The 26390-nt window shown below is 37.9% G+C and overlaps 1 protein-coding gene across 3 annotated transcripts in view; it reads right to left on the bottom strand.

Annotated features, from left to right (window-relative positions):
- The window catches only part of LOC127836623 (U2 small nuclear ribonucleoprotein auxiliary factor 35 kDa subunit-related protein 1-like), a 48287-nt gene that overhangs the window by 13251 nt on the left and 8646 nt on the right, over positions 1-26390 (bottom strand). For 2 of the 3 annotated variants that reach the window (XM_052363296.1, XM_052363297.1), the window contains exons 2-8: positions 18625-18716; positions 17876-18022; positions 17388-17587; positions 12777-12860; positions 8339-8377; positions 6695-6801; positions 1283-1389 (exon numbers count right to left, since the gene is read on the bottom strand). In XM_052363296.1, coding sequence (XP_052219256.1) covers positions 1283-1389; positions 6695-6801; positions 8339-8377; positions 12777-12860; positions 17388-17587; positions 17876-17900 — 562 coding nt within the window. In that variant the 5' untranslated portion in view covers positions 17901-18022; positions 18625-18716. The remainder of the gene's footprint in view (positions 1-1282; positions 1390-6694; positions 6802-8338; positions 8378-12776; positions 12861-17387; positions 17588-17875; positions 18023-18624; positions 18717-26390) is intronic. The other variant, XM_052363295.1, reaches the window with a different exon arrangement.

Here is a 26390-nt window from a genome sequence, read left to right as displayed (position 1 = left end):
ACAAATGCGAGACCCCTCAACAAGACAGATGCCTTTAAGTAAACATTTAGATGAATGTTCACATAATGAACCAAAATTTAAAATATTTCCATTTTATAAGCTATTTTCAAACAATATTTCAGCTAGGTTAGCAAAAGAACAACATTTTATACATGTATTTAAACCCAAATTAAATTTCATTTAATATTTATTGACGTTATGACGTCATTATTGATATGACGTTATCTCCATGACATTTTGACGTTGTAATATATTGTATTATGCCCTGATGAGCTATGCGAAACGCGTTGGCTAAATCAGTATATATTTAAAATCCCAGACACGTGTTTTTACTTTTATTATATAATATTCACAATCTGGATTATTACATTTTACTTATATAACTATATATATATATATATATATATATATATATATATATATATATATATATATATATATATATATATATATATATATATATATATATAAATTCATAATTTACTGGGCAGAAACAATTTTGATATATTTACTTAACATGACCTTATCCTTGACCCCATCAACCACAAAAATAAATAAAGCCAAATTGATATTTTTCTATTCCCTAGAAAATAGAATCCTGAGAATCCTCATCAGAATGCATATACTGACAAGCACAAGCTGGGATGGAGATACGCTGGAAGCATATTGCATATGACCCATTTTGCGTGACGCAGGTCTTTAAAATTGTCATTGCGTCTTGTAAATGGAACATCAAACCACAGTACTTTGCAATTGAAAATTAAAGTCACAGTGTATAATTACAAGATTTCCGTTCTATCATGTACACTTCACTTTGTTGGTATTTTTGTCTCACAATACAAGAAAAATGACATTTACCGATAATTTTTCATTAATTCCTTTCCCTAAAATTCATGTTATTTGTTATCTTGAAAATCATTACTGTGTTATCAACATAAGGCATTATTGATTGTACATTTTGTCTTTTCTTGATGATTTATTGACCAAGCCTCTAAACCTGACAGTCTTGAAGATGGTATTTACGGGTAATGCGTAATTATAAATGGGCCAAAATGTGTGTCTATGAACGTGCAGAGAGAAGTCCGCATTTCCATACAAAGTTCAGTGTTATATCCTATACTACAAAGGCGCGTAAATGTTCCCAGCCATTTATGCTCAAATCTGCCAATAAAATATTGCAAATGTATTCATTTTGGTCTGCTGGTCTTATGCAAAGTTTCTTCCATTTCCACATGTAAATGGTTTTCAGAAAAACAGACAACTAGTGTGCTTGTGTTTATACCAGTGTCATACTCCTCACTGAGGCCTTGGTCCAACTGGAAATGGCGGAACATCCCCGAGAACATGACAGTCCTGCTCTGGTCTGGGTACGGGTGGGCACGTGAACATCTAAAACATACTACACAGCTCAAACAAGAAGCTAAAACACCTTGCTGTAACACCTTGTTGCGTCACCTAGTGGCAACCTAGTTAACAGCTGCAACACCTGGCTGCAACGTCTGGCTGCAACAGCTAGCTGCAACATCTTGCAGTTACATCTAGCACAGTTGCAACACCTGGCTGCAACACCTAGCTGTAGAACATAGCTCTAACACCTTTTTGTAACAACTATGCAATAAACTAAACAGCTGTAACACCTAGCTACAGCATTTAACTGCAATACCTTGCTGCAACACCTATCTGTAACACCTGGCTGTAACAACAGGCTGCAACACCTTGCTGTTACACCTATATGTTTTTATTCTTTACTATAAAATAAAAACAAGAGGCCCATGAGGGCCTGAATCGCTCTACTGCTATAAACACTGTGCAAGTTTGGAAAGAATAAGATGGAAACTGTGTACTTAATCGCGCAAACAAGGAGAATTTTCTTAAATTCAAGGGGAGATTATTGTGTACTTATTTCTCCGATACTGCTCATATTCAATAGGGTTCAAGTCCTCATTGATATAAAGATACTGTGCAAATTTGGAAATAATTGCGTAAACAAGCGGGATTTCAAAATTTTCTCATATTCAAGGGGAAGTAATTCTAGACTTATTGCTTCAAAATTGCTCTTTTTAAAAAAGGATTTGAGTCCTCATTGATACAAAGACACTGTACAAGTTTGTCAAGAATTGGATGAAATTTATGGACTTTATCACATAAAAAAAACTGAATTTTCATTTTTTTCTCAAATTCTGATAATTCTGGACTTATAACTCCGATATTGCTCATTTTCAATAGGGTTTGACTCATCATCCAGATAAAGACACTGTGCAAGTTGGGAAATAATTGGATGACAAGGGACAAAATTGTCACAAAACCAGGTTTTCATTGTGAAAAAAAAATCTGATAAAGGGAGAAAACTCAAACTGAACTTTTGAAATGAACAAACAAAATTAACCCCCTTTGTAAGTTTGTTTTTTAAAAAAATATATTTTTAGTCATGGCGACCTTGACATTGGAGATATTGACGTGATTCTTTCGTGCGACACACCGTCCCATGATGGTGAACAAATGTGCCAAATGATTTTAAAATCTCACAATGAATGACATAGTTATGGCCAGGACAAGCTCATTTATGGCCATTTTTGACCTTTGAACTCAAAGTGTGACCTTGACCTTGGAGATATCGACGTAATTATTTCGCGCGACACACCGTCTAATGATGGTGAACAAATGTGCCAAATGATTTTAAAATCTGACAATGAACGACATAGTTATGGCCCGGACAAGCTTGTTCCGCCCGCCCGCCAGACCGGCAGACAGCCAGCCAGCCAGCCAGCCAGCCAGCCCGCCCGCATTCGCCAATCTAATAACCTGTTTTTTCCTTCGGAAAACCTGGTTAAAAACTGTGGACTTTATTGCGTAAACAAGCCTTATTTCACAATTTTCTCAAATTCAAGGGGAGATAATTCTGAATTTTTTACTCTGATGTAACCCATTTTCAATAGGGTTCGAGTCCTCATTAATATAAAGACACTGAACAAGTTTGAAAAGAATCGGATGAAAACTGTGGACTTTATCGCGTAAAAAAGAACAAGTCTTACGCACCCACGCACGGACGGACGAGGGAAACCATGCCATGACATAAGCTCTTCAGGCCTTCGGCAAGTAGAGCTAAAAAACTGAATGTTCATTTTTTTTCTCAAATTAAAGGGGAGATAATTCTGGACTTATAACTCCGATATTGCTCATTTTCAATAGGGTTTGATTCATCATTCAGATAAAGACACTGTTCAAGTTGGGATATAATTGGATGAAAACTGTTGACTTTATTGCATAAACAAGCCTTATTTCACAATTTTCTCAAATTCAAGGGGAGATAATTCTGGACTTTATACTCTGATGTAACCCATTTTCAATAGGATTCGAGTCCTCATTAATATAAAGACACTGAACAAGTTTGAAAAGAATCGGATGAAAACTGTGGACTTTATCGCGTAAACAAGAAATAGTCTGACGCACGCACAGACGGACGGACGACGGAAACCACGCCATGACATAAGCTCTTCAGGCCTTCGGCTAGTAGAGCTAAATATTACTATAAAAAAGCATAACAAAATACAACCCATACTTTTTTTATTGGATTTCATTTTAATGCGCCTATAATCACATTGACTTATTCAGCAATTTTTGCCAGGCATTATTGAAATTAAAAGAAAACTTCGCTGAAGTTTCTCCAGAAAAATGGCCAGGCAAATCACCATTCTCCGTAAAGTTGAAATTCAATAAGTCAATGTGATTGTGGCGCATTATATTGAAATCCGATAAAAAAAATGGGTCCAATCTGAATGATTTTCTACAAAGATAGAATATTTCTGAAACTCAGAAAACATGTAATTATTTTTAAATTGTGATTACTTGTAGTTAAATTTTATTTGCACAGTAAAGATTTTTGTTCACCTTGTTTTTTTTACTCCAAATGGCAAATGGATGAGTGAAATTTGTATTCACCTTGTTAAGTAAACATACATAATAACCTCTTAAACATGTCAGAAATTCCAACTTAAATGTCTACATGTATGTATATGTTGCTACAAAACTTTAACTGGTTCATAATATCAGTAAGACTTTTGGAAAACACCTTAAATTTGCCATTCATCCTTTTCAAGCAAGATTACGGAAACTGTCAGTCTTAAGCCAAAGTTGCCGGTTCAAATCTTGAGAAGGCCTTGAAAATTTTGTTCTGTTTAATTAATTGCCATTTTGTTTTCATAAAAAATGGCAATGGCTAGACTCTATAAATTATCTTCTGTGATTAAATATAAAAAATAATCTATGGAAAGAAGAATAATAAATTAAAATCCATATTTGTAATCATCATATACATAGGTCATCTTTAAGTTACACAGGACACCTTGTAGATATCTAAATAGCCTAGTTTGATCTTACCTGTCCCCAAAGTGACATACCCTGACCTTGGTGAAGAAGATCTTACCTGACCCCAAAGCAACATTCCCCGCCCTTGGTGAAGAAGATCTTAACTGACCCCAAAGCAACACGCCCCAATCTTGGTGAAGAAGATCTTCCCTGTCCCCAAAGCAACATGCCCCTACCTTGGTGAAGAAGATCTTCCCTGTCCCCAAAGCAACATGCCCCTACCTTGGTGAAGAAGATCTTCCCTGTCCCCAAAGCAACATGCCCCTACCTTGGTGAAGAAGATCTTCCCTGTCCGCAAAGCAACATGCCCCGACCTTGATGAAAAAGATCTTCCCTGTCCCCAAAGCAACTTGCCCCAACCTTGGTGAAGAAGATCTTACATGTCCCCAAAGTGACACACCGCAACCTTGGTGAAGATCTTCCCTGTCCCCAAAGTGACATGCCCCGACCTTGATGAAGAAGGTCTTCCCTGTCCGCAAAGCAACATGCCCCGACCTTGGTGAAGAAGATCTTCCCTGTCCCCAAAGCAACTTGCCCCAATCTTGGTGAAGAAGATCTTACATGTCCCCAAAGTGACACACCGCAACCTTGGTGAAGAAGATCTTCCCTGTCCCCAAAGTGACATGCCCCGACCTTGATGAAGAAGGTCTTACCTGTCCCCAAAGTGACGTGCCCTGTACTTGGTGAAGATCTTACCTGTCCCCAAAGCAACATGCCCCTCCCCCCCCCCCTTGGTGAAGATCTTCCCTGTCCCCAAAGCAACATGCCCCGCCCTTGGTGAAGAAGATCTTCCTTGACCCCAAAGTGACATGCCCCAACCTTGGTGAAGACGATCTTCCCTGTCCCCAAAGCAACATGCCCTGACCATGGTGAAGATCTTACCTGTCCCCAAAGCAACATGCCCCAACCTTGGTGAAGATCTTCCCTGTCCCCAAAGTGACATGCCCCAACCTTGGTGAAGGTCTTACCTGTCCCCAAAGTGACATGCCCTGCCCTTGGTGAAGCAGATCTTCTCTGTCCCCAAAGTGACATGCCCAGACCATGGTGAAGATCTTACCTGTCCCCAAAGCAACATGCCCCCCCCCCCCCCCCCCTTGGTGAAGATCTTCCCTGTCCCCAAAGCAACATGCCCCGTCCTTGGTGAAGAAGATCTTCCCTGACCCCAAAGTGACATGCCCCAACCTTGGTGAAGACGATCTTCCCTGTCCCCAAAGCAACACGCCCCAACCTTGATGAAGAAGATCTTTCCTGTCTCAAAAGCAACATGCCCAGCCCTTGGTGAAGAAGATCTTCCCTGTCCCCAAAGTGACATGCCCTGTCCTTGGTGCAGAAGATCTTCTCTGTTCCCAAAGTGACATGCCCTGTCCTTGGTGAAGAAGATCTTCCCTGTCCCCAAAGCAACACGCCCCTACCTTTGTGAAGAAGATCTTCCCTGTCCCCAAAGCAACATGCCCCGCCCTTGATGAACATCTTCCCTGTCCCCAAAGTGACATGCCCCAACCATGGTAAAAAAGATCTTCCCTGTCTCCAAAGCGACATGCCCCAACCTTGGTAAAGAAGGTCTTACCTGTCCCCAAAATGACATGCGCCGCCCTTGGTGAAGAAGAACTTCCCTGTCCCCAAAGTGACATGCCCCAACCTTGGTGAAGAAAGTCTTACAAGTCCCCAAAATGACATGCCCCGCCCTTGGTGAAGAAGGTCTTACCTGTCCCCAAAGTGACAGGCCCTGACCTTGATGAAGAAGATCTAATCCGTCCCCAAAGTTACACGCCCCAACCTTGATGCAGAAGATCCCCGAAGTGACATGCCCCAACCTTGGTGAAGAAGATCTTCCCTGTCCCCAAAGTGACATGCCCCGACCTTGGTGCAGAAGATCTTCCCTGTCCCCAAAGTGACATGCCCCAACCTTGGTGAAGAAGGTCTTACCTGGTCCCAAAGTGACATGCCCTGACCTTGGTGAAGAAGATCTTACCTGTCCCCAAAGCAACATGTCCCACCCTTGGTGAAGAAGGTCTTGCCTGTCCTTAAAGTGACATGGTCTTACCTTGATGCAGAAGATCTTCCCTGTCCCCAAAGTGACATGCCCCAACCTTGATGCAGAAGATCTTACCTGTCCCCAAAGCAACATGCCCTGACCTTGGTGCAGAAGGTCTTCCCTGTCCCCAAAGTGACATGCCCCGACCTTGATGAAGGTCTTACTGTCCCCAAAGTTACACGCCCCAACCTTGATGAAGGTCTAACCTGTCCCCAAAGTGACATGCCCCGACCATGATGAAGGTCTTACTGTCCCCAAAGTTACAAGCCCCAACCTTGGTGAAGAAGGTCTTACCTGTCCCCAAAGCGACATGCTCCGACCTTGGTGAAGAAGGGGCAGGTCTCCTGCTGGCGATCCTCACTGTACTGAATGGGTCCCAGCGGGTTGGACCAGTCACCATCCTGAGAGATATATTACAAGGACCCAATACATAGAGCAAACACAGTAATAAATGAAACAAGTCAGATAACTTATCAACTATATTTACATTTAAATCATGCAGATGTAACCCTTTTTTATTTTTTAGAGAAAAATTAATTAATAATCTTAGAAAAACGAACCTTCCATCAAACAAAATTATAAAGATTAATTTGGCCAAAGGCCTGATGACACTAAAAGAAAACTAATTGATCTGATCTGCTTCTGAGATGTTTGTGAATAAATTAAACTACTAACCAAGCTGTTTCCATCCGTTTTGACAAAGATTTTATGTTGGAACTTACATTATTTGAACGACTTGTCGGCTGAATGTAATAGCTTGTGTAATTGACATTTTGTAAATTGTTCATGAGTACAAATTATATCCATTACATTAACAGCACTCACTTTATTTTGCGCATTGAGTAAAAATTATGGTAATTGCTCCTTTCATTATTATATTATTATATTATAGTTTGAAAAAGGACATCTCAATTTGGAATTTTGTTTTGTACAAATTTTATAATTATACTATTACCAAAATTTGAATACTGCGAAATTATTATTATTTTAATAAATTAGTATTGTGCTTCTCTTGAAAATTAAAAAAAAAGTCAGTTACACAACTTAAATCATACAGAAGACCACATGTGTTTGTTCATGTCAATTTGGAAAATTTGGTAAAGCTATTTCTTAAAAGTTTGTCTTAATATTTTAATGGTTGAAGCATGTCACCAAATAAACACAAAATTGGACAAAAGTACACATGTATCAAAATGTCAGTTACATCAATTATTACATTTAGTACACGAAATGTTATTACCAGGTTTAAAAATCGGGCAAATAAGAAGGCTTCTGAGATGTTGACCCTTTTTTGAAAGCATGACATAACAAGCGATGTGTTTGTCAGAAACATAGGGAAACTAACTAAATGTTGCATGTTATATTTTTTATTATTATTTATTTCTAAAGAAAGACAAAAATCACTGTATGACAATGACTTTGAGTAAAACTACTTTAAAACACATACATATTTAATTTCTAGGCCCATTATTCTGACAAACTTTTTACAATTGAAAATCTTTCCAAAACATTACCATGTACTAGTATATGTACATATTTAAACCTTAGAGTAATTTATGGAGGACAACTCCACTGGAACAAGCCAGTTGGTTTGTGGTTTGTCACACACATTTAGAATAAATGTCATTAGTTTAATAATGATGCTATGAAGATATAACCAAGAATGCTACTTCTAGACTGTTCACAATGTTTCAATCTTAGACTAGCTGTATTCAATAAACTGCCCTGCCCTCTGGTGGCCATGTTTTTAAACAGACAGGAATCATTTTCAAACTCAACCTAGATTCCATTAGAACAAGTGGTTTGATGAAGATTCATCAAGATTGGAAAAAAGTGCATTTAAGTTTCTGGATTTTAAGAATGTAAGATAAATACTAAACAAACAAAGGACCATTACTCAAGTAAATTGTTTGCCATGACAATGGTTGTGACTTTTACCTTGTTTTCTGCTTCCCTTGCTTGCTTGAGCAGTTCATCCTACAGGCAGGGTTGAAATAAACACAGTTTCTGAGATATCTAGTAACAGTAGGTAAAGACTAGCATAGAAGTGTGCTTTGTATTACTTGATTAATTAAAAACAAGTTATATTGTATTATCATACATATTACACAATTTAACAAGAGGGCCTGAAAGGTCAAACGTTGCTCACCTGAGATACAAAGGAAGTGACCTGTTCTGTGCAGCCCAAGATATCATTAAAACAAATGTTCTGACCAAGTTTCATGAAACGTAAACATTAAATGTCATGTTTAAAGTGTCTAACAAGGTTTTACTATAGCCATTAAAGCCATATAAGAATAAATTCCCCTCCCCCTGGCGGCCATGTTCATCAACAGACAAGAACCATTTTCGAACTCTTCCAAGATACTATTTAAACACATATTCTGACCAAGTTTCATAAAGATTGGACAATAAATGTGACTCTTAGATTTTAAACAAGTTTTTACTGAAGCCATATAAGGAAAAATGCCCTACCCCCTGGTGGCCATATTTTTTTTTCAAACAACCGGAACCATTTTTCAACTCGTCCAAGATATAATTAGGACAAATCTTCTGACCAAGTTTCATGAAGATCAGACAATAAATGTGGCCTCTAGAGTGTTAACAACGTTTTACTATAGCCATATATAGCCATATAAGGAAAAATGCCCTGCCCCCTTGTGGCCATGTTTTAAAAAAAACTAACTGGAGCAATTTTCGAATTTGTCTAAGATATCATTAGAAACGAATTCTGACCAAGTTTCATGAAGATCCAGCAATAAATGTGGCCTCCAGAGTGTTAACAAGGTTTTACAATAGCCATATATGGAAAAATGCCCTGCAACCTGGTGGCCATGATTATCAACAGATCAGAACCATTTTTTTTACTCATTCAAGATATCATTAGAACAAATGTTCTGCACAAGTTTAATGAAGGTTGGACAATAAATATTTCTTTTAGAGTGTTAACAAGTTTTATCTATAGCCATGTAAGGAAAAAAACCTGCCCCTTGTTGCCATGTTTTTCAACCAACTGGAACCATTTTGGAATTTGTCCAAGACTTCAGGCTTTCTACTGCCTCTCCACAAAAAACTAGGGCAAAAGTAGGGCAAGATTTTAGCAAAAAGTAGGGCAAAGTAGGGATTTTTACTGCAAAAAGTAGGGCTAAAGAAGAAAATGATTACCATTTTTCAGCTGGAATTAACGTTAAATTGATACATATCCTAGTCCATCTGATGCTGTGAGAATGCCTTGTTCTGCCCATCCTTGAAATACAGGCACCTGAAATTTTTATTTCTTATTTAACACAATGGAATACAATAATTAACATGACATTCAAAACATACACTGTTAATCTTATAATGCAAAGTACAAAAGCTCTAAGTATTACCCCTTTCCTCCATAAATATGTACCAAACTTCACCCACTATGAATATATAAGTATTCTTGCATTAGTACTAAAACAAAGATTTTTCTCACCACAGGCAATAGTGAAGAATTATATTTTTATTATTATTGTATAAGCAAACAGAGACTAAGGTCTATTCCGTTTGCTAAGATGTTAAAATGAGTATACATGGAGTAAAGGGTTAAGCAAAATTAGTTTCAAACCATACAGGGTTGTCATTATGATTGCAAAGGATTATGTGGAATAGTAACTGATTAGCCCGGGGATCAAGGGGGCCGCCAAGCTTGTGGGTCCAGGGCAAGGCCCTGGTAGGGGGGCCAGGGGGGCGCAGCCCCCCGACCGCTAACGAATTCTAGACATTTTGAGGGACAAAATACTGCTATTCTCAGAGCACAAAAAGTTAAAATGAGGTCTAAAAATAAGAGAAATAATTTTCACATTTTCAGTATACTGTACAATGTAAAAACATATTATATTGATAGATCTTTGCATGTTCCAATTCTATCCATTAGCCATGATCCATTATTATTACGATTTAATTTTTCAAAACCAAAATACTGCCAATATTGACAATGAATGTTTTAAAGAATTTAGTAAACACAAATGTCCGCCATTTAATGCAAATGCATATACAAATTGAATGATTAAGAGTGGTTACGAGTAATTTTTATGTAAGTGAAACTGACTAATTATAGTATTAAAATGGATATTGTATGGATCTAATTTGTTAGTATGTCACTGCTGCAACATAGTATTGACACAAAGCAAAAGGCTGGTCAAAGCAGTTGGTCAATGCAGTGTCTTATATCAAACTACAAATGCCACAGTGTTAATCAAATTCTAATCAATTTATTAATTTTAAAGTATATGTGTGTCCATAGGACACAGATGCCCCCACAATTTGGCTCTGTCACAAAGATTCCTATTATGTGCTAAATCAGGGGCCATACCTCCATAGATATCTGATACACTTGCATCAAAATACTCAGGTAAACAAGTTCACATGCTGACAACTATTCACAGAAAGATGGCTCTAGCAGTTATACTTTTGAGTTCTGCGCGACACAAACTTTGGGCTTTGGACAGCCAGATGGACGGACAGACAAACAATGGCAAATCACCCCTCCCTTTTTTGTGGTGTCATACAAAATTATTAATGATTAATATGACAGTTCAGAAAAGCGACTTAACATATAAACTTAAAAGTATTTTGTAAGAAAGCAAAGCAGCAGCTGCAATTACGAATTTAACCCATAAAGTTTAAAACACCGCATGGCATTTGTGGGTTCCCTCAGTTAGTAGTATCATTGGGAAAAAAAGAAACTTTGCAGTATAAATTCTAGATGAAGCGTGCATATCTGTCACCCCTATTTCAAGATGCACATATGTTATGATTAAATAGAACATACATGTATTTTCACAGTGTAAAACGATATTATCTTACCTAAAGACCAGTATGTCTCACTCTGTACTGACTAGCCAAGGAACCATGGTGCTTTCAAGGATGGACATCACAAGGTGATCCCCAAAACACATCTGAACTGACAACTGTACTCATTACAAAAGATTCATAATGAATGGAAATTCTGAAAAATATCTAAAGAAGAATCATGTAAGCCTTCATTTTACATTTTATTTATTTTACTTGCAAAATGAAAAAGTAGGGATAATAGGGCTATTTTTGAAAAAAGTAGGGAAAAGTAGGGTAAAGAAAAAAAAGTAGGGACAAGTAGGGAAAAGTAGGAAAAGTAGGGACCAGTAGAAAGCCTGTCCAAGATAACATTGGGATAAATCTTCTGACTTAGTTTCATGAAGATCGAACAATAAATGTGGCCTCTAGAATGTTAACAAGGTTCTACTATAGCCATAAATAGCACTATATGATATAAAATGCCCTGCCTCCTGGTGGCAATGTTTTTCAACCAACTGAACAAATTTCAAACTCGTCCAAGATATAATTTGGACAAATCTTCTGACCATCATGATGATGGGACAATAAATGTGGCCTCTATAGAGTTTTTAAAAGGTTTTCCTATAGCCATATCAGGAAAAATGCCTCACTCACTGGCATTCATGTTGTTCAACCAACCAGAACCATTTTCGAACTTGTCCAAGATATCATATGGACAATTTGTACTTTGGCAAGATATAGCCATATAAGGAAAAATGCCCTGCCCTTTGCGGCAAAGTTTTCCAAGCAACTGGAACCCTTTTGGAACTCATTCAATATATCATTGGGACAAATGTGCTGACCACATTTCATGATTATCAATCAATAAATGTGGCCTCTAGTGAGTTCACAAAGCAAATGTTGACGCTGTTCGCCGGACAAAAGATTATCATGAAAGCTCAAAATGAGCACGTTAAGCTCAAGTGAGCTTAAAATCACAATAGAGAAGCAAACACTACATGTTAACTCTATAAAAGATACAGAATGATGTCCTCTAGGACCTTGACGACACCTTTATATCCTATGTAGTACTCATGTTAAGGAACTTATACAGTGTTAAGAAATGAGATTCTAATGCAAAAACAGTTCTTGCTTTACACAGCCATCATAATTTTGTCAATATTATTACCATGTAATAAGCAGTTAATTGTAGGTAAGTAGTTAATAAATATTTTATTTTAATTTCAACACAAGATTAGGTTGACTATACACCCTAACAACACAAGCCTGACAACTGTTCAATGAAGTGAAATACTGAAAGAGGATATGCGACTGCCATGTGAGCTCCCCTCTCCACGATACAACCATGTCCACCCTGCAGAGTGAGCTCCCCTCTCCACGATACAACCATGTCCACCCTGCCATGTGAGCTCCCCTCTCCACGATACAACCATGCCCACCCTGCAGTGAGCTCCCCTCTCCACGATACAACCATGTCCACCCTGCAGAGTGAGCTCCCCTCTCCACGATACAACCATGCCCACCCTGCAGTGAGCTCCCCTCTCCACGATACAACCATGTCCACCCTGCAGATCACCTGCTTCTCTTTTTTCTTTCTTGTTTCTTCTTCTTCTTCCTTTTCTTTCCTCTGCCTCTCCTCCCATTCTTCCTTTATCTTTCTCTGAAAGTACCAGTAGCGTTAGTTCTTATTTAGTAACTGAATAATCTCTTGACAAAAATCAAGATGTCTTTATTGAATAGTACGCAACATTCCGGTAGTTTATAGGATATAAGTGATTCTATTACTGTTTAAATCAACAGTGAAAAGTTACAATAATCGTCACTATGTAATTGTGAAATAACATTATTAATTGACGTCACGAATTAACTATTCTCGGAGAATTCTACACATAAATAGCCTTTAATATAATTTTCTAGTAGAAAAAGCAAAAATCATAGTTTTTGAAATTTAAACATTTAATGTTCTGAAACCAACAAATATTTTATGTATCTAAATGTCACAGGGTTTTCAACTGAGTGAGACTGAGTAAGGTCAGTGTGTCAGCTCTGTCCAGTCTATAGGTCAGTGTGTCAGATCTGTGTCCAGTCTATAGGTCAGTGTGTCAGCTCTGTGTCCAGTCCCTATATCAGTGTGTCAGCTCTGTAAAGTCTCTATATCAGTGTGTCAGCTCTGTAAAGTCTCTATATCAGTGTGTCAGCTCTGTAAAGTCTCTATATCAGTGTGTCAGCTCTGTTCCCAAGCTCTATAACAGCAAGTTAGCTCTGAGTCAAGTCTCTATATTAGTGTGTCAGTTCTGAGTCAAGTCTCTATATTAGTGTGTCAGCTCTGAGTAAAGTCTCTATATCAGTGTGTCAGCTCTGAGTCAAGTCTCTATATCAGTGTGTCAGCTCTGTTCCCAAGCTCTATAACAGCAAGTTAGCTCTGAGTCAAGTCTCTATATTAGTGTGTCAGCTCTGAGTAAAGTCTCTATATCAGTGTGTCAGCTCTGTAAAGTCTCTATATCAGTGTGTCAGCTCTGTTCCCAAGCTCTATAACAGCAAGTTAGCTCTGAGTCAAGTCTCTATATTAGTGCGTCAGCTCTGAGTAAAGTCTCTATATCAGTGTGTCAGCTCTGAGTAAAGTCTCTATATCAGTGTGTCAGCTCTGAGTGAAGTCTCTATATCAGTGTGTCAGCTCTGAGTCAAGTCTATATATCAGTGTGTCAGCTCTGAGTCAAGTCTCTATATTGGTGTGTCGGCTCTGAGTCATGTCTCTATATTAGTGTGTCAGCTCTGAGTAAAGTCTCTATATCAGTGTGTCAGCTCTGAGTAAAGTCTCTATATTAGTGTGTCAGCTCTGAGTAAAGTCTCTATATTAGTGTGTCAGCTCTGAGTCAAGTCTCTATATCATTGTGTCAGCTCTGAGTCAAGTCTCTATATTAGTGTGTCAGCTCTGAGTCAAGTCTCTATATTGGTGTGTCAGCTCTGAGTAAAGTCTCTATATCAGTGTGTCAGCTCTGAGTCAAGTCTCTATATTAGTGTGTCAGCTCTGAGTCAAGTCTCTATATTGGTGTGTCAGCTCTGAGTACAGTCTCTATATCAGTGTGTCAGCTCTGAGTCAAGTCTCTATATCAGTGTGTCAGCTCTGAGTCAAGTCTCTATATCAGTGTGTCAGCTCTGAGTCAAGTCTCTATATCAGTGTGTCAGCTCTGAGTAAAGTCTCTATATCAGTGTGTCAGCTCTGAGTCAAGTCTCTATATCAGTGTGTCAGCTCTGAGTCAAGTCTATATATCAGTGTGTCAGCTCTGAGTCAAGTCTCTATATTGGTGTGTCGGCTCTGAGTCAAGTCTCTAAATTAGTGTGTCAGCTCTGAGTAAAGTCTCTATATAAGTGTGTCAGCTCTGAGTAAAGTCTATATATCAGTGTGTCAGCTCTGAGTAAAGTCTCTATATCAGTGTGTTAGCTCTGAGTCAAGTCTCTATATTAGTGTGTCAGCTCTGAGTCAAGTCTCTATATTGGTGTGTCAGCTCTGAGTAAAGTCTCTATATCAGTGTGTCAGCTCTGAGTAAAGTCTCTATATTAGTGTGTCAGCTCTGAGTCAAGTCTCTATATTGGTGTGTCAGCTCTGAGTAAAGTCTCTATATCAGTGTGTCAGCTCTGAGTCAAGTCTCTATATCAGTGTGTCAGCTCTGAGTCAAGTCTCTATATCAGTGTGTCAGCTCTGAGTCAAGTCTCTATATCAGTGTGTCAGCTCTGAGTAAAGTCTCTATATCAGTGTGTCAGCTCTGAGTCAAGTCTCTATATCAGTGTGTCAGCTCTGAGTCAAGTCTATATATCAGTGTGTCAGCTCTGAGTCAAGTCTCTATATTGGTGTGTCGGCTCTGAGTCAAGTCTCTATATTAGTGTGTCAGCTCTGAGTAAAGTCTCTATATAAGTGTGTCAGCTCTGAGTCAAGTCTATATATCAGTGTGTCAGCTCTGAGTAAAGTCTCTATATCAGTGTGTTAGCTCTGAGTCAAGTCTCTATATTAGTGTGTCAGCTCTGAGTCAAGTCTCTATATTGGTGTGTCGGCTCTGAGTCAAGTCTCTATATTAGTGTGTCAGCTCTAAGTCAAGTCTATATATCAGTGTGTCACCTCTGTAAAGTCTCTATATCAGTGTGTCACCTTTGTGAATAGTCTCTATATCAGTGTGTCAGCTCTGAGTAAAGTCTCTATATCAGTGTGTCAGCTCTGAGTCAAGTCTCTATATCAGTGTGTCAGCTCTGAGTCAAGTCTATATATCAGTGTGTCAGCTCTGAGTCAAGTCTCTATATTGGTGTGTCGGCTCTGAGTCAAGTCTCTAAATTAGTGTGTCAGCTCTGAGTAAAGCCTCTATATCAGTGTGTCAGCTCTGTGTCCCATTTCTTGTTCAGTGTGTCACCTCTGTGAATAGTCTCTAGGTCAGTGTGTCACCTTTGTGTCCAGTCTCTATATAAGTGTGCCACCTCTGTGCCCAGTCTAAAGGTCAGTGTGTCACCTCTGTTTCCAGTCTCTGAGTCAGTGTGTCACCTCTGTGTCCAGTCTCTAGGTCAGTGTGTCACCTTCGTGTCCAGTCTCTATATCAGTGTGTCACCTCTGTGTCAAGTCTATAGGACAGTGTGTCACCTCTGTGTCCAGTCTCTAGGTCAGTGTGTCAACTCTGTGTCCAGTCTCTAGGACAGTGTGTCACCTCTGTGTCCAGTCTATAGGTCAGTGTGTCACCTTTGTGTCCAGTCTATAGGTCAGTGTGTCACCTTTGTGTCCAGTCTATAGGTCAGTGTGACATCTCTGTGTCCAGTCTCTAGGTCAAAGTGTCACCTCTGTGTCCAGTCTATAGGTCAGTGAGTCACCTATGTGTCCAGTCTATAGGTCATAGTGTCACCTCTGTGTCCAGTCTATAGGTCAGTGTGTCACATCTGTCTCCTTTCTCTAGGTCAGTGTGTCACCTCTGTGTCCAGTCTATAGGTCAGTGTATCAGCTCTGTGTCCAGTCTCTATATCAGTGTGTCACCTCTGTGTCCAGTCTATAGGTCAGTGTGTCAGCTCTGTGCCCAGTCTCTAGGTCAGTGTGTCAGCTCTGTGCCCAGTCAAAAGGTCAGTGTGTCACCTCTGTGTCCAGTCTATATATCAGTGTGTCATCTCTGTGCACAGTCTATAGGTCAGTGTGTCACTTCTGTGTTCAGTCTATAGGTCAGTGTGACATCTCTGTGTCCAGTCTCTAAGTCAGTGTGTCAGCTCTGTGTCCAGTCTCCAGGTCAGTGTGTCACCTCAGTGCCCAGTCTCTAGGTCAGTGTGTCAGCTCTGTGTCCAGTCTCTATATCAGTGTGTCATCTCTATTTTCAGTCTCTAGGTCAGTTGGTCAGCTCTGTGTCCAGTCTCTAGGTCAGTGTGTCACCTCTGTGTCCAGTCTATAGGTCAGTGTGACATCTCTGTGCCCAGTCTCTAGGTCAGTGTGTCAGCTTTGTGTCCCATCTCTAGGTCAGTGTGTCACCTCTGTGTCCAGTCTCTATATCAGTGTGTCATCTCTGTGAATAGTCTCTAGGTCAGTTTGTCACCTCTGTGTCCCGTCTCTAAGTCAGTGTGTCACATCTGTGTCCAGTCTGTAGGTCAGTGTGTCACATCTGTGTCCAGTCTCTAGGTCAGTGTGTCACCTGTGTCAAGTCTCAAGGTCAGTGTGTCACCTTTGTGTCCAGACTCTAGGTCAGTGTGTCACCTCTGTGTCCATTCTCTAGGTCAGTATGTCACCTTTGTGTCCAGACTCTAGGTCAGTGGGTTACCTTTGTGTCCAGACTCTAGGACAGTGTGTTATCTCTGTGTCCAATCTCTAGGTCAGTATGTCACCTTTGTGTCCAGACTCTAGGTCAGTGTGTCACCTGTGTCCAGTCTCTAGGTCAGTGTGTCACCTTTGTGTCCAGACTCTAGGTTAGTGTGTTACCTCTGTGTCCAGTCTCTAGGTCAGTGTGTCACCTTTGTGTCCAGACTCTAGGTCAGTGTGTTACCTCTGTGTCCAGTCTCTAGGTCAGTGAGTCACCTTTGTGTCCAGACTCTAGGTCAGTGTGTCACCTATGTGTCCAGTCTCTAGGTCAGTATTACCTCTGTGTCCCAGTCTCTAGGTCAGTGTGCCACCTTTGTGTCCAGACTCTAGGTCAGTGTGTCAATTCTCTGTCCAGTCTTTAGGTCAGTGTGTTACCTCTGTGTCCAGTCTCTGCTGATGCTCCCTCTCCCTCTGCTCAGCCTGCAGTCTCAGCTGCTCCCTGTAGCGCTCTTCATGCCACTCCCACAGCTCCCTCTGCCTGTGTGACTCTGCCTCTGCCTCCAGCACAGCCTGGCGTAGTTCCTCTTCCTCCCTAGCAACACAAGCCTCATGGCCTGGGGACCATCTACCCTGCTCTTATTTTGAAGGATGTAAAGCTCTATCATTTACACAAGTCAAATGAACAAAAGTTACTTTCACATTTATAACTTTGATGATATCATTACTAGATGAAAACAATTTGATCCCAAAAATGACTGCAAACTACATACACAATACATACATGTATGACATCAGGGTAAAACTAATATAACAGTAGAAGAGACCATGATCAAGTTTACTTCTAATCACTCACTGACTGTGAGCTCTGTAATACATATTATTATATTGCACAAATGGGAAGGCAACTGTTGTAGATAACTCACTTATTGACGCAATGTTCTTAATCATATCAAATCTCAACAAGCAACCAGTTTTGATTATATTCAGATGTACTTGTTAAAACTTTTCTGCAAGCAGGCCTTTAAACTTTCAGAGTATGTCAATCATCCTTTCTTCATCACATGAACTTCCTATATAAATAAAAATAGGATGAAAGGCCCTGGTGATCTCACCTTAGACACACAGAAAATGTTTTGATCTGATCTGCTTTTGTGAACTTTGTGTAATAAATTTGAATACTGACCATGCTTATTTATGCTTATAAGGCATTCAAGAAGGCTTCTGGTACCTTGACCATTTTCAAAACAAGAAACAAAATTCTAGTATGCATACTATTTTACATCATATAAACTGCACCATCTCATGGCAGCCAAATACTTTTTCAGACAATAATCAAACTATTAACTAACAAACATTGGGAGGAAGTTTCATGACGATTGGGTAAAAATAGGATTTCTTATTTGTTCAAAATATTTAATAAATTCTCTCAGGAAACACTGACCCTACCACATGGCAGTTGTTTTTAAACAGAATGGCACCATTTTCAATTTTTGCTGTCACATTATTTGGACAAATGTTCTGACCAAATTTTATGCAGAATGAACAATACATGTGGCTTTTAATATTCTAACAAGGTAAATTTTACAAATGCAAAATGCAGGAGGAAAAACAATCGTGAAAGCTAACCATGAGCATTTTGTGCTCAGATGAGTTAAAAAATAAATCATCCTACCTTGAACCAATTTTTCATCTCGTTCTCTTGCCAGTAACTGCCGCTTTTCTTTCCTCTTGAGTTTCTTAAACAAAGCCTTTCTTTGTCTGTGGCTAAAATATATACTTTCAATAATTATTTATGTACTAGTGTAATATATAATAATTCAGGTATGTGTCGTTGAAATTAAACATTTTACTTCTTTGTATAACTATTTTTTGTATAATCACATACTTCTTATGTTGTAAACACTGTATGCTTGCTGTGTCCACTTGGGCTTTTGGCCTTCTGAATGTATTTTTTAATTAACCATTAACCATATATGATTCATAAAAGTCATTTATGTCAAGAAACAAACGTCTGGGCCTTTCAGTTTTGCAGAAGATTAAAAAAAAATCCAATATGCATGTAAGATAAAAAGTTTCCCCAACGTCAAGTTTGACTCCAGGGTCAAGATTTAAACACAATTGGTAGAGACCCATTGTTACACACTAAATAATAAATCAAAGTACTGACAGTACTGGTGTGACGATGCTTTTGAACAGGATTGATATAAAAGCATCTATTTAAGTTTATCTACATCACCACAATTGTGTATGTGGGTATGAAAATTTTGGGTAGGAAAAAAATGGGTACGAAAATTTTGGGTACAACAATTATGCAAAAAAAAAATTAAGTACGTAAAAAGATTTGGTTATGAAAAAAAATTTGGGTAGGAAAAAAATGGGTACGAAAAAAAATTTGGTTACGAGCAAAAATTTGGGTACGAAAAAAAAAATTGGGTACGAAAAATATTGGGTCAGAAAAATGTAGTGTACAAAAAAACATTGGGGGTACCGGGAAGTAGTACCCCTGGGGAACTTGATCTTTTCAGCGAAACAAGGAGGCGGGTTACATTCTCGATCAAATATAACAAGAAATATCTTTAACAAGAAACACAATGTCCCCCTATATGACGTTTGACCTTGTAGGATGACCTTGACCTTGACCCTTTACCACTGAAAATGTGCAGCTCCATGAGATACACATGCATTTCAAATATAAAATTGCTAGCTTCAATATTGCAGAAGTGACATTACATGAGCAATTTTGACCCATATATTTGACCTTGAAGGATGACCTTGACCTTTTACCACTCAAAATGTGCAGCTCCATGAGATACACATGCATGCCGAATATCAAGTTGCTATCTTAAATATTGCAAAAGTATTCATAAAATTAGCGATTTGGGCCACATATATTTGACCTCTGACCTTGAAGGATGACCTTGACCTTTCACCACTCAAAATGTGCAGCTCCATGAGATACACATGCATGCCAAATATCAAGTTGCTATCTTCAATATTGCAAAAGTACTCATAAAATGAGCGATTTTGGCCAAATATATTTGACATCTGACCTTGAAGGATAACCTTGACCTTTCACCACTCAAATTGTGCAGCTCCATGAGATACACATGCATGCCAAATATCAAGTTGCTATCTTGAATATTGAAATACTGCAAAAGTGAACATTAAATGAGCGATTTTGACCCATATACTTGACCTTTTACCTTGAAGGATGACCTTGACCTTGACCTTTCACCACTCAAAATGTGCAGCTCCATGAGATACATATGCATGCCAAATATCAAGTTCCTATCTTCAATATTGCAAAAGTTATTGCAAATGTTAAAGTTGGCGCAAACCAACCAACAGACCAACAGACAGGGCAAAAACAATATGTCCCCCACTACTATAGTGGGGGACATAAAAAGGTATTCAACGTGTATTTTCTGTACCACTTATCTTAAAAAACTGTCTGTTACAGTAAAACGTTTGTGGGTTATAACATTACGTTTCAGCATATAAATTCAAAACTTGACATGCTCTTTAATTACACCATGCTCTTAAATTTCACATTTATATCATACCAAACTTTATATTTCGTTGTTTCCTTTCCTAAGTTAATGATGCTATGTGTACGGACGTGATTTCACAATCCCATGTGCATGAACATATACTTTTTCTCTTTTGATTATTGTTCTTTTTCTCTAATTCAATAAGTTTAGGCATGTTTGTTCGTTTAGTACGGCAATAATTTCATGATGATTCCCGATCGAAAGTGGGTATGAGCACATAGTCATAAGAGCACTTGAATACGTGAGTTCACCCATGAACACATGGTAAGGTTAACTAAATCTCCGCGATATGAGATAATATGTGTTTGAAACAGCAAACAATATCCAACAAACGAATTAATTGTCAAACATAGTATGTGCACTGATGTGGCTCTGTAATTTATGTTTGAAAAGTTTATAAAATATGCAAAATGAGAAAGCACGCAGAAAAGCGAGTATCACAGAAATGAGATGGCTATTATGCTGTTTATATACCATAGTCTCTACAACGTAGTGTTTTATACAGGAAGGAAAAGGGGCGTGGTGCAAAATTTCAAAAAAGGGCACTTTAGCGCGCGACATCCATAAAAAGGGCACAAATATATCTCTAAAGTGACTTAATAACAAGCTTTGTTACACACAAACATTGTATGTATAGTTTTGAGATTTATTGTTGAATAATTAAACCAACAAAATCCAGAATGTATATTTTATTATGTGTTTTATATTTTCATGTAGTAACAAAAAACAAGATTAAACACCATAGGATTTATATCTTATACAAACTATAGCTTTTCAAAGAAGTCTTAGAATACTGTTAAATGAACTACCCTCTTAAACAATTATTTGAATTATTATCATGACCACGTGTTGTATTGTGTACATTTAATTCGCAAAAAGTGTAACTAGGAACGGCGCCGTACTGTCTTTTGTTCATTGTCAATTAATTCAATACACGTTAATTGGTCTCCGATATAAACTTGTTTTGCTTACAAAGCAATTTGAATCAATTTCTAATTTACGTTTCGTCGAAAGTGGAATGCCAAAATCGGAAAGCGTACGTTGCGACATTCTAAACACGAATGATAAGTGGTACAAGTTCAATATTTTTGTAAAATTCATATCTGTGTTTGCCAATTAACATATTTTGACAAGTTACAAACGGGTCATAATGTTCTTAATTGAACCAATGGTGCAGGTCTACTACTGTTACAACAATTAACAACTTTTGGCCAAACAGGGTCCAAGACGGGGTATCAACTTCTTTGCCGACATTCACACGTTATTGTAATCAAAACATCGTGACAATAAACAAGCACGTGCTCCAATTAAGCGCGGTCTGCCTAACCGTGAACAGCAAACGTGTTAAGATTGTCGTCTGCTACAATTCATCAACACACATCTACTGTGAGCCTGTGCCAATTGTATTGGATAGGAGGCGGAGCGTTATTTTAATCGCCAGCTTTAATATGTCACGGGTTGCTATTTTCGGCGTATGGCCAATTTTCAGGAAGTACAGTGGACGTCATGGGGTTTTGTAATCGGCGTATGGAAATAATTATCGGGCGTAATATACGGCTGTACGCCGCTTAGTGCAAGCCCTGTAAATTATTTTTTTTTAACTTAAAACTTGGTTAAGAGGCAATTAAGATGTTATCAATAAGGTCGCGCACGGCGGAAAACAGGGTGGCGGCCTTTGAAAAAGGCAGCGTGGCGCTGATTTGCTTTGAAAAGGGCAGCGAGGCGCTTCAAAAAAGCGGCGTGGCGCCGCGCCACGCTAAAACGGCCTGGATAAAACACTATACAACGTTTACAAATGACAGGTTCAAAATAATTCGTTTTCTTTACACTCATGATCATGTTGAAAGTTAATTATACACGTTTTAATTCGCAATTTATTTACTGAATCACGAAAAATGTCAAATACAATACAGAAAATGCATAGTTGTTTCATTGATCTACAAACATATAATGGACTGAATATAACTGATTTAAAATTAACGTTTTCAAACTATTATTAAATTTTTTCCCAGAATATGCTGTCCTATTTATAGCTGAGCTTCCTATACCTTTATCAATTATTATCAGCGAGGTATGCCGATTAGAAAAATCGAGCTCGGTCTTTTACATAGGTTGCCATTGTGAAGAATTTTTTCATGATATGATAACTTAGACGATGCTTCACAGCATCGTCAAAAATGGACCCATGTGGTTTCATATTAAAGCGAAGACTTCAAAAGATTGTTGCTAAAAAGGTAAGTTCAACAACTCGTACCATCAAGGGGAAAAATGATCATTTAAATGTGTTTATTTATGAAATATTATATATTTACTTAGGTAATTACTTTAATTAGTCAACTCGTACCCTGGTAAAAAACGGAAGCGAGACAATTCACCCCCAAGAGAGACAATTCACCCCCTAGAAAATTCATCCCCTGGAGACAATTCACCCCCTAGACAATTCACCCCTGCTCCTTGGACAATTCACCCCCAGATATTTTTTTGTTTTCTTTTGCTGTTTGTTTAGGATTAAGTAATTACAAATATATGTGTTGTAAGGATAGTGATTTGTATTCTATTAAATTTTTATAAAGTTCTAATAAAAGCATATAAAGATGTTGTCAGAATTTCTTTTTTTTCATAAAATTACTTGCAATTGAAACATAAGTGTGCTGTTTATCTATTGATATTTGCTTTTATTATTAACAATATCTTATTATTGTTTTTATGTCATTAAATAATTAATTATGTGTTTTTGTTTTATTTAACATTGTTTTTATTCATTAAAACAGTTTATATCTGTAAAAAGTTTATAAATAAATAATAATGGTATTGGAAATAATCCAATGTTTCTTGTTTGAAAAGTTATGCAAGATTTCGAAATTTTCATAATATTACTTTTTTTTTTTTTTAAATGGGAAATATAATAATAAAATATTTGTCACATAATCCGTCTACAAAGTAACTAGAAATGGCGCAGCAGAGGCCGACGCGTATCCCCACACTGCATGTTTGACCCAGGGGCGCCCCAGGGTTGATAATGGGGCCATGCATAGTTGAGATTAACCGTATTGTCATAAGAGAAGTTCAGTATCAATTAGAAGTGAATCGGTGTAGAAATGAAGAAATTATAGTAAAAGGCAATTTTGGGTGGGCGTGGCCTATGTGGGCGGGGCGCCCCAGGGTTGGTAATGGGGCCATGCATAGTTAAGATTGACTGTATTTTCATAAGAGAGGTTCAGTATCAATTTGAAGTGATTCAGTGTAGAAATGAAGAAATTATAGTGTAAGGCAATTTTGGGTGGGCGTGGCGTATGTGGGCGGGGCTCCCCAGGGTTGGTAATGGGGCCATGCATAGTTGAGATTAACCGTATTGTCATAAGTAAGGTTCAGTATCAATTTGAAGTGAATCGGTGTAGAAATGAAGAAATCATAGTAAAAGGCAATTTTGGGTGGGCGTGGCCTATGTGGGCAGGGCGCCCCTGGGTTGGTAATGGGGCCATGCAAAGCTGAGATTGACCATATTGTCATCAGAGAGGTTCAGTATCAATTTGAAGTGAATCGGTGTAGAAATGAAGAAATTAAAGTAAAAGGCAATTTTGGGTGGGAGTGGCCTTTTTGGGCGGGGCGCCCCAGGGTTGGTAATGGGGCCATGCATAGTTGAGATTGACCGTATTGTCATAAGAGGGGTTCAGTATCAATTTGAAGACAATTGGTGTAGAAATGAAGAAATTATAGTAAAATAACCTAAAAAAATGAGTAAAAATCTCTGACCCGGCCCCACCCCAACCCCCATAACTTTTGACCCAGGGGTCAGATCAAAATTCCAAATAGTGCAGGGTCGCTCATATGCTCAAAGCTTCCATGTGTGTAATCTTCAAGGTTTAAGTGCTTATAGTGTAGGAGGAGATAGTGGCCAGGACGGATGGACAGACGGACGGACGGACTGCGGAGATAACCACAATATCCCCACGCTTTTCAAAAAGTGTGGGGATAAAAACACATAAAAACAACCTTTTTCACACCACTTAAGGTAACAACAAACAGATCATATGTCAGACATTCAGAGCTGATGAGGGTACTGATTATCTAGTGGTAGATAAGGCTCTTTCTGACAGGGGTTGCTTAGGGATAATGCTGTAGTATGGAATGAGTTAATATACTGTATGATTGAAGTTGACCTGAATTGAGTACAATTTTTGTAAAAAATACATTACATTGCAACATATTTTTAGTAGGACCATACTTGCGGTATTATAGTGGATTTAATAAATCATGAAGTACTCGTGTATAAATAGCATTTTAAAAATAATAACAGAAAATGGTGTGAATTACTGGATTTGAAATGAATTCTGATATTTGCAGACTTAAATATGTTTCGATACGCAACATTAAAAAACACAACTTCTATCACTTATCCTTCAATGAGAGATTATCAGGTGAACAAAAATGGATTTTTTTAATACAGGTATTACCGATTTACCAGGTATTAAAATTGCCCATCCCAACATAATTATTTGTCAATGTGTGTAACTGAAGTATTTGCTTATCTGTTTTGACACTTTCATTAATCTGTTTTGACACTTTGATAAAGCCTCGCCAGGGGTGTGAATGCTTGATCGTAATACCCATTAACAGAGCTCCAGATAAGGTTTTGTGAAATTCTTAAATTACTACCAGATTTTCGAAAAGAATTCTTAACTCTGAAATTTTATTCTTAACGTTACTACAAAGTTTTGGAAAATAATTCTTATTTTTTCTAAATGACCTAAAAATAAATAATAATGGTTATTTTCATGCAAAAAAATCAAAATAAACATACTAGCAACTTTATTTATACAAGTTCAACAGTGTCTTTTTAGTATTATACAATTTTATTTTTCAAATACCTTCATATGCCCAAACTGTGCATGCCTTAGATGATTTTTTTTACATATTTCACAATTACAACGGGTCTCCCCTTCAATCTTTTCAACGATTAGCCACGGGACTTGTCCCTTCCACTCGTTCAATGTTTTTTTTGTGTTTAAGTTTGGACCCGTTGTGTCACGTTTTTGTTTAGCTTTTCCGACTGTGTCGGCAACTGAACATACAACATCGTATAAGATCTTTTCTATAATGTCTTTCTAAACATTTAACTTCGGCTCACTTTGCGTACAATATGTTAAAAGCGTGTTTTTGGACGCTTTGCAGTTTTTTAGGGACGCTCTTTCCTGGCGCCGCCATTGTTTTTTGACAGATAGACAGATACGCCGCTTTTATTGGGAAAAATGCTCTTTGTTAAACAAACCCGATAACCATTCTATATAAGCACCGCAAAGATCTTTAATACGCAAAAAGAACTCAATAAAAATCGATACGAACCGATGTAAAAATAATATTCGTAACTTGATTTTGTAATTCTTAATGGTACAACAAGATTTTAAAATAAATACGTAACGGACTTGAAAATAATTCGTAATTACGAAAATACGACCCTTATCTGGAGCTCTGCATTAATGGCCATTCCCACCAGATTACATTTCCTTTCTTTAATTAAGGTTTTCTTATCAATTAAACCATTGTATTTTATTAAATTAATTATTCTATCTAACATGAATAAATAAGTAATTGTGATAATGTAAAATTCTAAGAAGTCAATGAAACTAGTTAATCGACTTCAATATTTGACAAAGTATTAATAATAAAATAGTAACCTAATAATATTACTTAAAACAAATGCACAAATATTATACAAAAAACTTAATATATTTTCATTTTATATGTTGTATGTTATAGAGAAATACATTGGTTGAATTGCATTTGACAAAAATCCCAATGTCATCTTTGATTTACATACTACATTTATAATTTTCACGTCAAAATTGTGCTCCAAAGTCAAAATTATAACCCCAAAACATCTGCTCAC

The sequence above is a fragment of the Dreissena polymorpha genome, chromosome 6 (genome assembly GCF_020536995.1).
Source record: "Dreissena polymorpha isolate Duluth1 chromosome 6, UMN_Dpol_1.0, whole genome shotgun sequence".
NCBI classification, from domain to species: Eukaryota; Metazoa; Mollusca; class Bivalvia; order Myida; family Dreissenidae; genus Dreissena; species Dreissena polymorpha.
The sequence above is the reverse complement of the archived record's forward strand: the minus strand, read 5'-3'. Positions and strand labels throughout refer to the sequence as shown.